The sequence below is a fragment of the Ptiloglossa arizonensis genome, chromosome 8, assembly GCF_051014685.1.
Source record: "Ptiloglossa arizonensis isolate GNS036 chromosome 8, iyPtiAriz1_principal, whole genome shotgun sequence".
Taxonomy (NCBI): domain Eukaryota; kingdom Metazoa; phylum Arthropoda; class Insecta; order Hymenoptera; family Colletidae; genus Ptiloglossa; species Ptiloglossa arizonensis.
In genome coordinates, this window is record NC_135055.1 from 8,369,787 (window position 1) to 8,383,231 (window position 13,445).

At 31.8% G+C, this 13,445-nt stretch overlaps 2 protein-coding genes across 2 annotated transcripts; one reads left to right on the forward strand and one right to left on the reverse strand.

Moving 5' to 3' along the window:
- Positions 1 to 1,402: 1,402 nt before the first annotated feature.
- On the reverse strand, positions 1,403 to 8,949 carry LOC143149816 (HUWE1-associated protein modifying stress responses). Its single transcript, XM_076317492.1, has 5 exons — positions 8,364 to 8,949; positions 8,033 to 8,104; positions 6,978 to 7,149; positions 6,528 to 6,673; positions 1,403 to 6,359 (listed from the first exon to the last, which is right to left on the reverse strand). Exons 1-5 carry the CDS (start codon positions 8,554 to 8,556, stop codon positions 6,217 to 6,219), a joined length of 726 nt encoding a protein of 241 aa, XP_076173607.1. The 5' UTR covers positions 8,557 to 8,949; the 3' UTR covers positions 1,403 to 6,216.
- Positions 8,010 to 12,266, forward strand: LOC143149815 (regulation of nuclear pre-mRNA domain-containing protein 1B). The gene is made up of 6 exons (XM_076317491.1): positions 8,010 to 9,019; positions 9,437 to 9,677; positions 10,342 to 10,646; positions 10,724 to 10,858; positions 11,332 to 11,607; positions 11,703 to 12,266. The coding sequence occupies exons 1-6, from the start codon at positions 8,957 to 8,959 to the stop codon at positions 11,850 to 11,852; spliced, it is 1,170 nt and encodes a 389-aa protein (XP_076173606.1). The 5' UTR covers positions 8,010 to 8,956; the 3' UTR covers positions 11,853 to 12,266.
- Positions 12,267 to 13,445: the final 1,179 nt, after the last annotated feature.

Below are 13,445 nucleotides of genomic sequence, written 5' to 3' on the forward strand. Positions count from 1 at the left end.
ATAATATGACGGTACGCTTGCTGACACAAGAGTACATTTCGTTACGATAAATGTGCATCGGATTAAAAAAAAAGGCTTGTAGAAAATTTCTTGGTGCCCCGTGCTCATGACACGTACGCGTTTCTACGCACTTGTATAACCAACGTACGAACTATATTACTGTGAAAAAGATATGATACAGAAGTGATTCCTCGCGATCTCACCTCCTAAGGCTGCACGATTAATCGATTAACGGATTATAAATATTGATGTTCGTTTAATGTATCCGATTACTCTAGACAACTATCAATTCATTAATATAAAAACGAATTAATTTGTTTTGATTTACTATTAATCGATTAATTTCAGAGCCCTATAAAGCTATGTTGTTTAATTCTATACGATTACACAACAGTCGGTTTTGCATAATGACAAATTCTTCATTGAAAACTTCTTTTGGCAACAAATACGAATTACACACATTTCTTTGAAAAAAAAAGACGGAAGTCATCGATTCACAAAATAAAAATAATTACTTCTAACATAAAATCTAAATTCCTTATGAAAGACATATTGTTCGTAATTTTTTTCGTATTCAATTTACAATTTCAAAAGTCATTTACAAAAATTAATTACTTACACAGAATTTTAAGTCATAAACAATGAAAAATTTAAACTACACCATTTATTTTTTGAAATCTTGCACAATGATATCTTACATTAACTGTATATAAGTCAAAAGAAATATTTTGTTTCGGTGTAAGATACAGCACAGATTATTAACAAGATTAACTTCCCCATGAGAAAGGGAAAGCTCTCTATGTACATACGTGGGAAAATTCTGTTTGCTGACCTCAAAGTGTCGTCTAACATGCATGGTTAGTCTTGCATTATGCAATATAAGGAAAATGCCAATTATACCGACAAAATCTCTCGCGAGTATTCGAACCAGTAATACGTTATCGATCCAATATGAACAAACATCGGTTCTCTTCTTACGACCAATAACAGAGCTTTCGGCTATAAATATGAGAACGTGTCTTCACTGACAAAAACGAAAACAAAAACGTCTGTATAAAATGACTCGATGTTTCATTATCGAGTATTTTTTTTCTTATCAATAAAGTATGTATTCCTAAGTATGGCATCTTCAGCGTGTCACTTTTTTTCTATGTATGCTTTTGGTTAGAGTTACCTTTGTACTTGACAAACAAATATCTACAGAACACAAAAATAGAAAAAGAAATTTCATAAAGATTTCGAAACAAATTTTGAGAAAACCCAGAAGCCCAGAAACAAGTTGCACATCAAAATTTTACACGTACAAAGATACTCTTCTGTATTGTGTTTTACATTTCGTTGGAATGGAACTTTCAAAAACATGACCCTGCATTACCAAACCGATCAGGAAACTAGAGTCAAGTGGAGTCGTTGGAGTTTTATTAACTGCCGATTATACGATAAATATTATTAAAGCTATCGCATAGTTGTCAATATTAATAATGATAATATTAGCAATACTTCTAAGACTATCGTTTATCGTTATCATTATAAACGTATGCTATATTTACAACTGATCAACAACTTTTTCACTCGTCTCCGGTACGGTGCTCAAACAATGTTGAGGAGAAGAAAACAAACAGAAACGAGTTCGCTTCTAAATGACTTTCGAAGAACGGATGAAAGGAAAGACAGAACATAGATAAGAAAATTTAATTTCATCCTTAAATAAATTTAACGGCAGTTCAATTAAATAAAATTCTCTCTCAAAGTAAGTTCCACATATTCGTTGGTCTTCAAAATTCAGATAGAAGCAATACGTGGCACAATGCCTAAAAATAATATACATTTAGAGTGATCTTAAAAACAGAGTACAAGTCTTTGAACATAATGCTTCTCATGAAATATGTACGCATGTGTGTGGGGGGGAAGGGAGAGGGGGAGGCGCTTGTACCCATATGTATGTACAATGTCTGTCATTTAAAATTATACACTTAGCAGTTCGGTTGATATTTTTCTATTAAAGCTAAAAGTCACACTACATGTTTAAAAATCATACACTAGCCTATAATTTAACGTTCCTTTATCTACCACCAAATTTTTGATAATATTCGGTAAATTAAATAAAATTTGTCGTTACACAACAAAATTGACTATCAGTAAAATCCGCACACTGTTGGCAAAATTGTAAAACTGCTGAATCCCTTGTTTTTTTTTTGTTTAATAATGGTTTAAAAAAATGAATATAGTTAAATTAATAATATATTTGTTTCGTGCATTGATTTACCACAAATAGAGAAATAATAATTAAAATACAACAAACAAAAATAGCGAAGCGCGAGTTAATCATTCGTCAGTAAAAAAGCCATAGAAATTCTAATTATATTAGTCAAATTATTAATCGAAGTAAAAGTACGGGTTTAGTATATAATAAAACGAAATAAAAAAAAAAAGAAGCGTCTATTACATTAACAAAACGAGAGATACTGTAAAAAAAAGATTAAAGTAAGATGAGTGGTGAAAGGTGAATTATTAAAAACATTAAAGATGATGCGAAAATTAGTACTCTAAAATAGGCATTGGATATTGGAAAATATTTAAATAAAAAAGTGAACCATTCAATTATTAGAAGGGTATTAATAAAACATAATTACCATGATAAAATTTCTAGAAAGAAGCCATTCATAAGTTTGCAGAATAGGAGGAAAAGGCGTGAATTTGCCAATAAATTCCTCAGAGGAAGATTTTACTTTTTGAAAAAATGTAATTTCGACATATCGAAATTTAATGTCTTCTATTTGAATAGAAAACAAATTGTGTGAAGAAAACCAAATACGGCCACGGATATTAAAAATCTTCGACCGACAATCAAATTTGGTAGTGGATACCAAATAATCTGGAGCTGTATGCCTGTATCTGTCTCGAAAAATTTGGTATTCATTGATGATATTATGGAAACGTAAAAAACAATCTTAAAATGAGTGTTGTAAAGATGAGCATTTTAAATGATCTTAAATTATACATCGACAATAATCCAAAATATAATGCTTATATTGCAAGAAGTTGGCTAGTGTATAACTGCCCTTAAATTCTTCGAACACCTCTCCCTCCTCGCCCCCATCTTTGGACATGAATACAATAGAGCATGTTTAAAACCAATCGAGAAAAAAAAAGAAAGAAACCACCACCACCAACACCACCACCACCATCACAACAACGACGACGACGACGACGACGACAACGACAAAAACAACAACAACAATCACAACAATAACAACAACAACATAAGAGTACATAACATTATAAATAAGAAAAGCCTTAGAAAAGCTCTACAAGAAGAATGAATAAAAATAACACCCAAATTTTGCGAAAACTTGATAACATCCATACAGTAAAGGTTAAAATGTTTTTTAAAAAATACATTAGGGTTCCCCAAAAAACATTAATTTAATAATTTATATAACAAATTATTTAAAAAATACATCTTACTTTCGATGTACGATTTTTACTGACACCTAATTTCTTACATCACGACAAATTTTATTTAATTTATTAAATACTATCAAAAATTTTACTGTATTTTTGCTACACATTATATAAAAAAACATTAAACTATGTAGTTGTACATGAATTTTAATTAATTAATACGATTTTGAAGTTTTATAGGAAAAAAAATCGACCGAACAGTTAGGTCTATGATTTTAAGTGATAGTCACTGTATACATATACATATCATACATACATATATACATACATATCCACATGTGTACACATATACATGCATATACAGCAAAGAGCTGCCGTGTCTCTCTGACAATGGCTGCACTGAAGACAGAAAACTCGCTTATTGATTAGGTCCGATTAGCAGTCGTGGAAAAGTAGATTCCTTTGCATTGCAGTCTTTGTGCAGACTTTGCCCCGAGACACATTTTAACGTAAATGTTCAGCCCTTTACTCATAATGCATACGTCACAAGAAATAAATCAACTTTACACAACCATGATCTTTTTCATCGCTACCCAATTGACATCGGACACTTAGAGATTGAAAGTAACTTTACATAGATCCTTTCCACCGATCCGTTAATTCCATCCATAGCTCCAATTTGATATAAGCATTGCTTATTCTAGCTCGTTTAAGATTTATAACTACACAAAATCTATTTAAGAATTTTATCAGTAGTTACACGGTTATGAGCACCCGCGACACATAGGGAAAGAATAAGACACGAACATCTTTCTGTTTTTTTAACGTCCTCTTCGAACCTTAGTTCCAAGCTCGACCTCACGTTATTTATAACTTTGGCGTGAATGTCATGACGCGGAAAGAATTACGGTAAACAAACCTTTTCGATTCCTTCCAAGGGATCGCACACGAATACACGTGAACAGATATAAAATTACAAACGAAAGGAATACAGAAACAATTATATATATTATCCAAAGGACAGTTTTATAGTTACTCTACATATAAAGGTCGTACAACAGAAAATGTAAATCCCTTGTTCGTGGATAGTGAATAGAATTTACACGGCTACAGAAACCAAACAATTTATCAACGCATTTTCTTCAACGTTACCGATGCTCTTATCCCTTCTCTGATCTTTTATCGTTCCCTTTTATTGCTAACAAAAATATCAATTATCTATGATCACTTAATAATCATAACAATATTATTATAATAATATAATCAGAGGGCTAAGCGATCCTTTGGATTATTAAAGAATATTCTACAAAGATTTTCTCCCTGTCCCCTTTTTTGCCGTAAACTTACTACGATGGACAATAATATAGTTATAAAATATTAAATCACCGTTTCATCACTTGTCAAATATTCCATTTAAATATGTTACAGTTCACCATGAAGTGACTGAAAAATATCACGAAGTATTAGCTGCTGATATTAACATACACATTTATTATGTGTAAAACATGTCAATTGCAGCTTTCAACATTTCACAGTATATCTGGCAAGCTTCAATACTCTTGGTTTATAAAATCGATAAATTGATAATCCTGTATACAGTCTTCCCGTATACAAGTTGAGTCACGCAATTGAGCTAGGTTATGTCTCGAATTTGGTAAAAGATAGGAAAAAGATTGTAGAGAGAAAAGTTGAATAATACGATAGTATCTATTTTTCTACATCATTTTTCCATAAGTACAACGATGCACCTAAAATATACAAATGCACCTTTCATTTTAATCGCATCGATTCCTCGAGTCATTCAATATAAAAGAATATTAGGGTATCATGTTTAAAAAATCAATATTTCGTGAAATATTTTTTATAAGATAGTTGTAACATTTACGGATGTAAGACAGGTCAGTGATCAACAGTCGACCTTTTGTATGGAGCTACCACGAAGATAAAGTGCTTTCGCGTTTATGTGGAAGACTTAAAAAAACGAATTAAACTGCATTGTTCAAATATAAAAATCTTTTATAAAATACGTAAACGACTTACAAAAAATGTGAAATATTTCACAAGATATTGACTTTTTAAAAATGATAATACTTTTTTATGCAAAATCAGGCCAAGAAATTGATATCAATAAAAAATATACAATTTCATTTTAAAAAACAAAATGAAAAAGTGCATTTACATATTTCAGTTGCATTGTTGCACTTATGAAAACAAGTGAAGTTGTAAAGAAATAGACACTAACGTAACATTCAACTTTTTTCTCTATAATTTATTTCTATCTTTTCAAAATTTGAAACATAACCTGTCCCAATTGTGTAATTCAGCCTGTATAAAACAATGACATTCACTTTGTATGGGCACTTTGATTGGTATTTTGAAATACGTTTGCATTAATCTCACTACTTATATAAATAAATAAATAATTTCAAAGTAAATTCTAGTGCGTACAATAGTGATTTGTACACGTTGCAACTTTATATGTCAATAAGCTATGACTTCCTCAAATGGTGACCCTGCAAATTTAATATTATAATTACTACTTTCTGTAAGTAAACTAATCACCTTACGCAGAAATATCAAAACCAAAATTGCAATGAAACTTAATCGAGAACCGTAATGAAACTCGACAGATAATGCGAAATATTTGAAACATACGAACGTGTTTTATATGGCAATACCACTCTCATCTTTCTAAAATGATTCTGTTTAGCCGGGAACTATGTAGGGGAGATGAACCGTTAATAATTAATTGATCAATTGATTAATTAATGGGGAACAAGGGAGTGAGGTTACTTTACACATCGCGCGCCGTTACATGAAACGCGAACGTTTGTGCGTGGGAGATCCCATATCCACATCATGTGAAGCCGGCCGTTTGTGATGTCGAGCAAATTCGCTACTAATAAAAGCCGATAATTCGGCTTGTCTTCCAGTACGCCGAGACATTGGAGAACCTATCCAATTATTAAAATGTTCTGATTAGTGAAAAATATGATATATAAATTATAATAAACGAATATTCATTATTGAAACACACAATTTGTGTCGTTACAAATGTATGATGTGTAAAATGTGAAAACAATTTTCTAGTTACGTATCTATAACAATAAAATAGTTCTTACCAGACAATGCAATTGCTTCTCTAAATGTATGTAATTCAGGATCAGGATCATTACCAGCTGTTTGTGTGGGTGCTACGACCATACTTGGTGTTGAACTTTGTGACGGAGGTGAACCACACACCATCATCCTTGGTTTAGGTGAACTCCTGAAAGTTATTATATGCTTTAACTTCAGTGTGTGTGTGTGTGCATGTGTGTGTGTACGTGTGCATGTGTGTTTGTTTGTTTGTTTGTTGGGGCGCGCGCGCGCATTCTGTGTCAATAAGACAAACCTTACAAAAGCAATTGTTGCATTAATGTCTAAAAAATAAAAGACATTTAAGAAATTTTTGTACAGTAAAATATACCAGTAGAACTTTAATGTATCTTTACTGCTCTTGAAATTACTTTACACAATAACTATTTAAAATACATTTATTTGTACAGTAAACAATTTGTTGGAGAACTTACCTGTGCGAATGTGGTCGTGGTGGAGGTGGTTTTCCAGCGAGATATGCTAACAAGTCTTCTCTACGGATCATACGCCTTTTCTTCCTTGCCCAATTCATTATTTCTTTACTACGCTTTTGTCGACCCATTTCTATGCCTAAATCGCTGCATCGACGCATACTGTCCACTGAATCTGTTGAAACATTCATTACGCTTAAGATTTATGTTATAACCATTATTACATAGCAGTATCTATAAACGACTGTACTACAAATGACATAGATAAACTTAAAAAAGCCTTCTACAGCTTTCTATGGTACACGATAATTTCAATTTATTAACAATTTATCACTTAGTAAGATATCAATAATAATATAAAACAAAAATTTGTTAGAGTCTTTTACAAAAAAGACTAAAAAAATATTATAATTCACAAACTCTGATTTCATTTTACGTTAACAGTTTTAATGTTCTAGAGATTATGTTATAGATAACAATGCCTTGTAAAATATATTTTGTTACTCTTAAATGGAGCAACGGTACAAAAATATCAATATTAACTTAACTTGTAAAACAAACATATTAAGCTCTGTAAATATAGCATTTGTAGTTATTGTTAAACATCTTTGGGCATTGTCTTGGCATAAGGTTTACAGCTTTATAGGAAAAATTAACATAATTATTCAGAAATGGCAGGAGTTTACTATAAATATTCTCTTCTCTATAAATTACTCTTTTCTATAAATATTCGAATATTCTTAAAAATTCACATCAATTAACAGCTGACCTTCATCATTGGTCAGCTGTGCAACGCGTTCTGACGCACACGTCTATGCAAAAACATATCATCCGTGTGTGCGAGTAAGTAACGACACGACTGCACAAAAGAATGACCGAATAGCGGGGGTGAGGTACAAGAGGAAGAGGAAACAGTGATAGAGAAAGGACAGTATTAGAACGAGAGAGAGGCAAGGAAAAAGTACCAACAGAAGCAAGCAAAAGAGGGGCAGGGGAAAGAGACTGAAGGTTTATCTTGCTCGAGTTGTTGACAAGAGAAACCAAAGAAGTGCACGCACCTTTGTACAACGATGTGACGGTACCTGCGGCAGTCTGAAAGGGTAGCCATAGAGAGACACCCTGCGTACGATCTGTAAAAGAGCAAAGCCGAAAGGAACTAGTTACACGATCAGATCAATATGCATATGCGGCGAAAAAAGGAAATCGAAGCAAACGAGAAGCGAGAACAGTGGCATATCGTCTCGTACGTCGCACAAAATGGATGTCACGCAAAATGGTAACTACAGCGAGTACGAGACGTCTCGCTGCTCGCAGTCCTCGGAGCTCATCCTACGGTCGAGTCAAGGGAGGGTGCAAACGGTGATCGGTGTTATCGTTGTGCTAGCTCGCCTTTGTACAGCTGGGCGATGGCCGACGCCGTCGTCTGAAAGCTCGTCCACATCTGCTGGGAATAGAGTTCTTTTTCGTTGTGCAGTTGAGTTTCATAATCCGGTTCTGCTTCCAATGCCTCGACACATTGTTGCTCCCAATTACTGTACCAAAGATCCATTATAGGATCTTCTTCACTTCGATCCTCACTCATGGCTCGTCGTCCTCGAGACTCCCGTTCTATGCTCACGCCTTGCCCACTACACACGCACTCCCGACGACACAGGGATCGTGTAACCCTAAACTCCGTCGTATCTTCTCGTTCTTCGTTTTCGTCTTACTCTGCCTCCTTCCTTACTCGACTGCTTCACGTAACGCGAACACGGTAGCTCGCATGCACGCCACCCGAGTCAGGTCGCGGCCATTACGATGTACCTCGCTCGAGGATCGCACGAGCTCACGCGCAACGAAACACGAAATACGAATTGCCAGGTACGAAGAACGAACCAACCCAACGATACATAATCCCTTTTCACCCCCGGAGACGACTGTGATCACGCACTGATCCCTGGGAATCACTACTGCGCTCTATTCGCCAAAATGCAATAACCCGAATGTACAATTCTCCACTAAACGTTGTACTGCCGATAGAGAAGGATCACGATAATTCTACTCTGGTATTTGTTTCTCTTCAACCTATGAACATTGGTCGATCCATTATTTTAAAAAATCGTTTAACATTCTTTACAACATCAAATTGTAATTTTATTTCATTTCAATAAAATACACTGTTTTTTAATGAAAAAAACAGTTTCTTTCTATCGCATAATAAAATAACGTCAAATTCTAATTACACAAACATGTGTATGCATCATCGTGTATTTTTATTTGATGATGCATGCGTAAACTCATGTACATGAGCAAATTTATATGCAAATTCATAGAAAATAGTATAATCTTATTATTATCGATCGTGAAAACCAACGACGCAATGCGATGTAGTTAAGAATGTTTAGAAAAGATGGCGCACGTAGCTAAATAATGAATGTTCATAGAGTGCAACATTTTATACGCCGTTCGTGTTTGTATTTCAGCTGTTGAGTCGTGCACTTGTGCGGCTCGCGAGTTGGAATACAATTGGTTTTGTACATTCTTTGTTAACGAACCAACGTTACAATCTAGAAATGACAGGGTTTACAGAAAGTGCACTTGTAAAAAGATTAATGGACTTGAATCCTTCTCAACAAAGCATTCAAACACTTTCTCTTTGGTTAATTCATCACAGAAAACACCATCCAACCATCGTGAAAGTCTGGTTCAAAGAGATGTGTAAAGGTACGTGACGATTGTCGTAAGTATATCTCTACTTACATGTTTTATATTTAACACTTCGTGCTCTGATTAATATTTTATCACAGCATTATCTTGAAAGACATTTTAAATGAATTGAATGACAAATAATGTTCGTGAAATTTCTAGGTTAACTCGTAAATTAGATCTTCACTACGTAATTATAGACATATTTTTTGTGACTGTATGTCAACTGCAATCTTATATTCATATTGCTAGTAGCTATTTGTTATAATCAAAATACGCTCTATTTTATCTGACATTATAATTTTAAATGTACAACCAATTCGGTACTATGTTCTTGTACATAATTGCGATATGAGTTTGTTTATACAAATGATCGAAATGAAATTTAAAAGTTTCGTAAAATGTTTTATTATTTTCTTTATAACTAATTTCTTCGTAATATATATTTTATGATTTTTTAGAATCATTGTATTTTAGCTCTAACAAATTTATTATTCAAAGTTTTTACTATAAATTATTATAAATTAAATTTCAGCATAATTAAAGTGAAAGTCAGTTTACTTTAAAACTTCTTAGAATATGATAGAGTAAGGTATATTATTTTTCGTTTTTATAACATTAACTTACATCTTTGTTTCTACAAATTTTTTCATATATCATTGTTATTAATATATTTTTCCAGTGAAAGATAACCGCAAGTTAATGTTCATGTATCTGGCAAATGATGTTATTCAAAACAGTAAAAAGAAGGGCCCCGAATTTGGTAAAGAATTTGAAACAGTGTTACCAAAAGCTTTTGAACATATGAAAGGATTTGATGAAAAAACAAGGGAAAGGTTAAACAGACTTTTGCAGATTTGGGAAGAAAGAGGAGTTTATGATAAAGCACAAATCACAGAATTTAAAGTTGCCTTCACAGATATAGTAAAAGATCCAGGAACACCACCTCCAAAAAAGAAGCTTAAAAGTGACATAGAGAAAGTAAAGGTAATATAGGATTCTGATTTCTAATTAAATTGAATTTAGTATTTGTAGTCAAATTACATGTTTACTATATATTGTAGAAAGACAAAAAGGAGAGAAAAAAATCAGAGACTGAAATTGAAGTGGATGGAACCAAAGAGCTACATGTTACGTTAAGTCCTCGTACTCCTGCTGGAGATCCACCGGAAACAGAGGAACTCATCAAAGCCTTAATGGTTAATACCATTTATAAAAACAACAAACATTCGGAATATGTATTGTTAGCAATAAACTATCTTATATATAGAAAAATATATGTTGAATCCATAAGGCATATTGGCAAGCACATTTACAGTCTGATATATCCACCCCCAATTGTAATTTTATTCTATTTATCGCAATTAGTTTATTCTTAATCTAGTGGAAAATGTTGGTTTTCCGAGTTTAGCAAAAATTTTATATTATCTCTTATTTGAATAACATAGTTGCTACATTAATTTTATTTTAAAATAATATAATAATTAGTTACTTTATAATTTTAGAAATGATGGTTATTCTTAGTTAATTAAATTAATACTTTTGTAAACACAAATTTACATTATTCTCTCGTATACATTTCACGTAAACAGGTTGTGTAAAAACTCTGAATAAGGTGCCTCTAATATGGAAACATTGAAGGCAATTACTAAAAAAGCCTTCTCCATTTCAGGATTTGGAAAACACAGCATCCTCAGATGCTGGTGTTAGAGAACGTATTGCATCTTTACCACCAGAAGTTTCTGAAGTTTCGCTTCTTGCAAATTTAGCTGACAGAGCAGCTGCAGATCAATTAAGTGTTGCAGTAAATGAAGCTGCTGCATTGTTAGCAGACTACAATGGACGATTACAAGCAGAAATGGAGGATAGAAGAAGATTATTGACTATGCTTAGAGATTACACTTTAGCGCAAAGACAATTACTTCAACAAGCACAAACAACTTTAGAAGTATGATTATAATTTCGTACATTCAATCAATTTTTTCTACTTCACTGAGAAAATTATATATAATTTAAAACTTAATGACATATATTATATTACAGGATTATAAAGAAAAACTTAAAAAGGTATGCACAGTTCGATCCGAAGTGAAATCACATATTTCTAATCTTCCTGACTTGACGCAATTACCAGATGTCACAGGTGGTTTGGCACCTCTTCCTTCAGCTGGTGATTTATTTTCTATGCACTAGCATGTGAGTTTAAAGAGCACGATCATTGAATTATTCTTGAGTTCCACGCATAGATAAATACAACCATGCTATGTTAGCTTGGTTCTTGTGATGAATTGTATCTTATCTAATAACTTTCTACTTTTCAATATTTAAAATATTAAATATTGATTAAACTTCTCGCATCTAATTACAAAATATGAAATGGAGAAGTACCGATGAATGAAGATACCATCATTTTACAATATATTTTACTAATATGAATAAAAAAATGAACCAAGTAATTATGCAAATTTCGAAATTTAAAAAACCATGGTTCCAGTGCAAAAATTACTTAGCGCAATGTTCTTTAGTTTTCAATACAAAGTTTGTAAAGAAAGCGCATATTCAATTTTATAAATGGACATTAAAAAGAAAAGTAAAATGTTGAACAACTTTCGTACAATTTTTTTTTACTACTACACGAATCTATTTAATCGATTAAATAATTTCTAACTATATTAGTCACCCATTGAAACTAATATAAACCATGGAGCATGTAATAAATTTTAATAAATATATCATTTTTTCGAATGTTGAATGATATAAATTGACATATTTGTCAACAGTTATTAATGAATTATTGTAACTTTATTCTATAAAGACATAAAAAAAAGAAATGTACGCAGATATGGGATAACAAAATGTACCCTGCACATTAAAAGTGTGCAGTTAGAAATATTCAAATACTGAAAATTTTTAGTTGCTCAATTATTGCTGACAAGCAGTGTTTAGAATATTGCACTTATAACATTTGGTAATCATCCCTTGTGTATATATATATATTGTAGGTAATATAATTCTGGGACTGAAAAGTACATCTTAAAACATAATGCTGCAGTTGATTTTGAATAAATATTGGTCTGCATAAGTAAATAACATTGTATATGTAATATTGTACGAAGTAAACCGCGTGATTGTGCGTTACAGAAATTGTAATAATATGCAGAATATTAATATGAATAAATGTTTTGATCGTTACAATCTGTTTCTTATTTAATATTGTTCCATCTTCTCCAACTTTATATTGGGATAGTAAAAATAGATTTAGAATTGTTTCAAATGTGATATTTTTTTATTCTGTTTTCTATAAAATAAATTGAATGAACGTAAGAGTAAAATAAAAATAGCAACAAAATAATATTTCATAACTATAAATTACGTATCTTTTTAACTAAAAAATTACTAGAACAAATTATATTTATTTAAAGTATATTAGAAATTTATTTTACATTTATTGAAACTATTTACAATCATAGTATATTGTTTATGTAGGTATAAGATTGGTACGTTACAGTATTTATATTATATTTATAATTACATTTTTATACATGTAACTTAAAATAATTGAACGATAAATTCGTACAATTATTTTAATTTGTATTATTTCTTGGCAAGTATATTCTATAACATTTAATCAAAGATTAACTAACACAATACTTTATGTATACATTTGTAGGTTTTTGTATCACAGTATACACAATAAATAAGAATATTTATAAAAATATAGAATGTGTTTACAATACATTCTCGCAATTAAAAATTACATAATTTGGAAAATCATAATACTAACTT

What these genes read in the sequence shown, in the direction of transcription:
- LOC143149815 (XM_076317491.1), top strand. Translation starts at nt 8,957, where the DNA reads ATGTACAATTCTCCACTAAACGTTGTACTGCCGATAGAGAAGGATCAC. An exon ending in AACTCATCAAAGCCTTAATG is followed by an intron (nt 10,859 to 11,331) that starts GTTAATACCATT and finishes TCTCCATTTCAG; the next exon opens with GATTTGGAAAACACAGCATC. An exon ending in AAGCACAAACAACTTTAGAA is followed by an intron (nt 11,608 to 11,702) that starts GTATGATTATAA and finishes ATTATATTACAG; the next exon opens with GATTATAAAGAAAAACTTAA.
- LOC143149816 (XM_076317492.1), bottom strand. Translation starts at nt 8,556, where the DNA reads ATGAGTGAGGATCGAAGTGAAGAAGATCCTATAATGGATCTTTGGTAC. An exon ending in CATCGCCCAGCTGTACAAAG is followed by an intron (nt 8,105 to 8,363) that starts GCGAGCTAGCAC and finishes GCTCTTTTACAG; the next exon opens with ATCGTACGCAGGGTGTCTCT. An exon ending in AGAAGCAATTGCATTGTCTG is followed by an intron (nt 6,360 to 6,527) that starts GTAAGAACTATT and finishes ATAATTGGATAG; the next exon opens with GTTCTCCAATGTCTCGGCGT.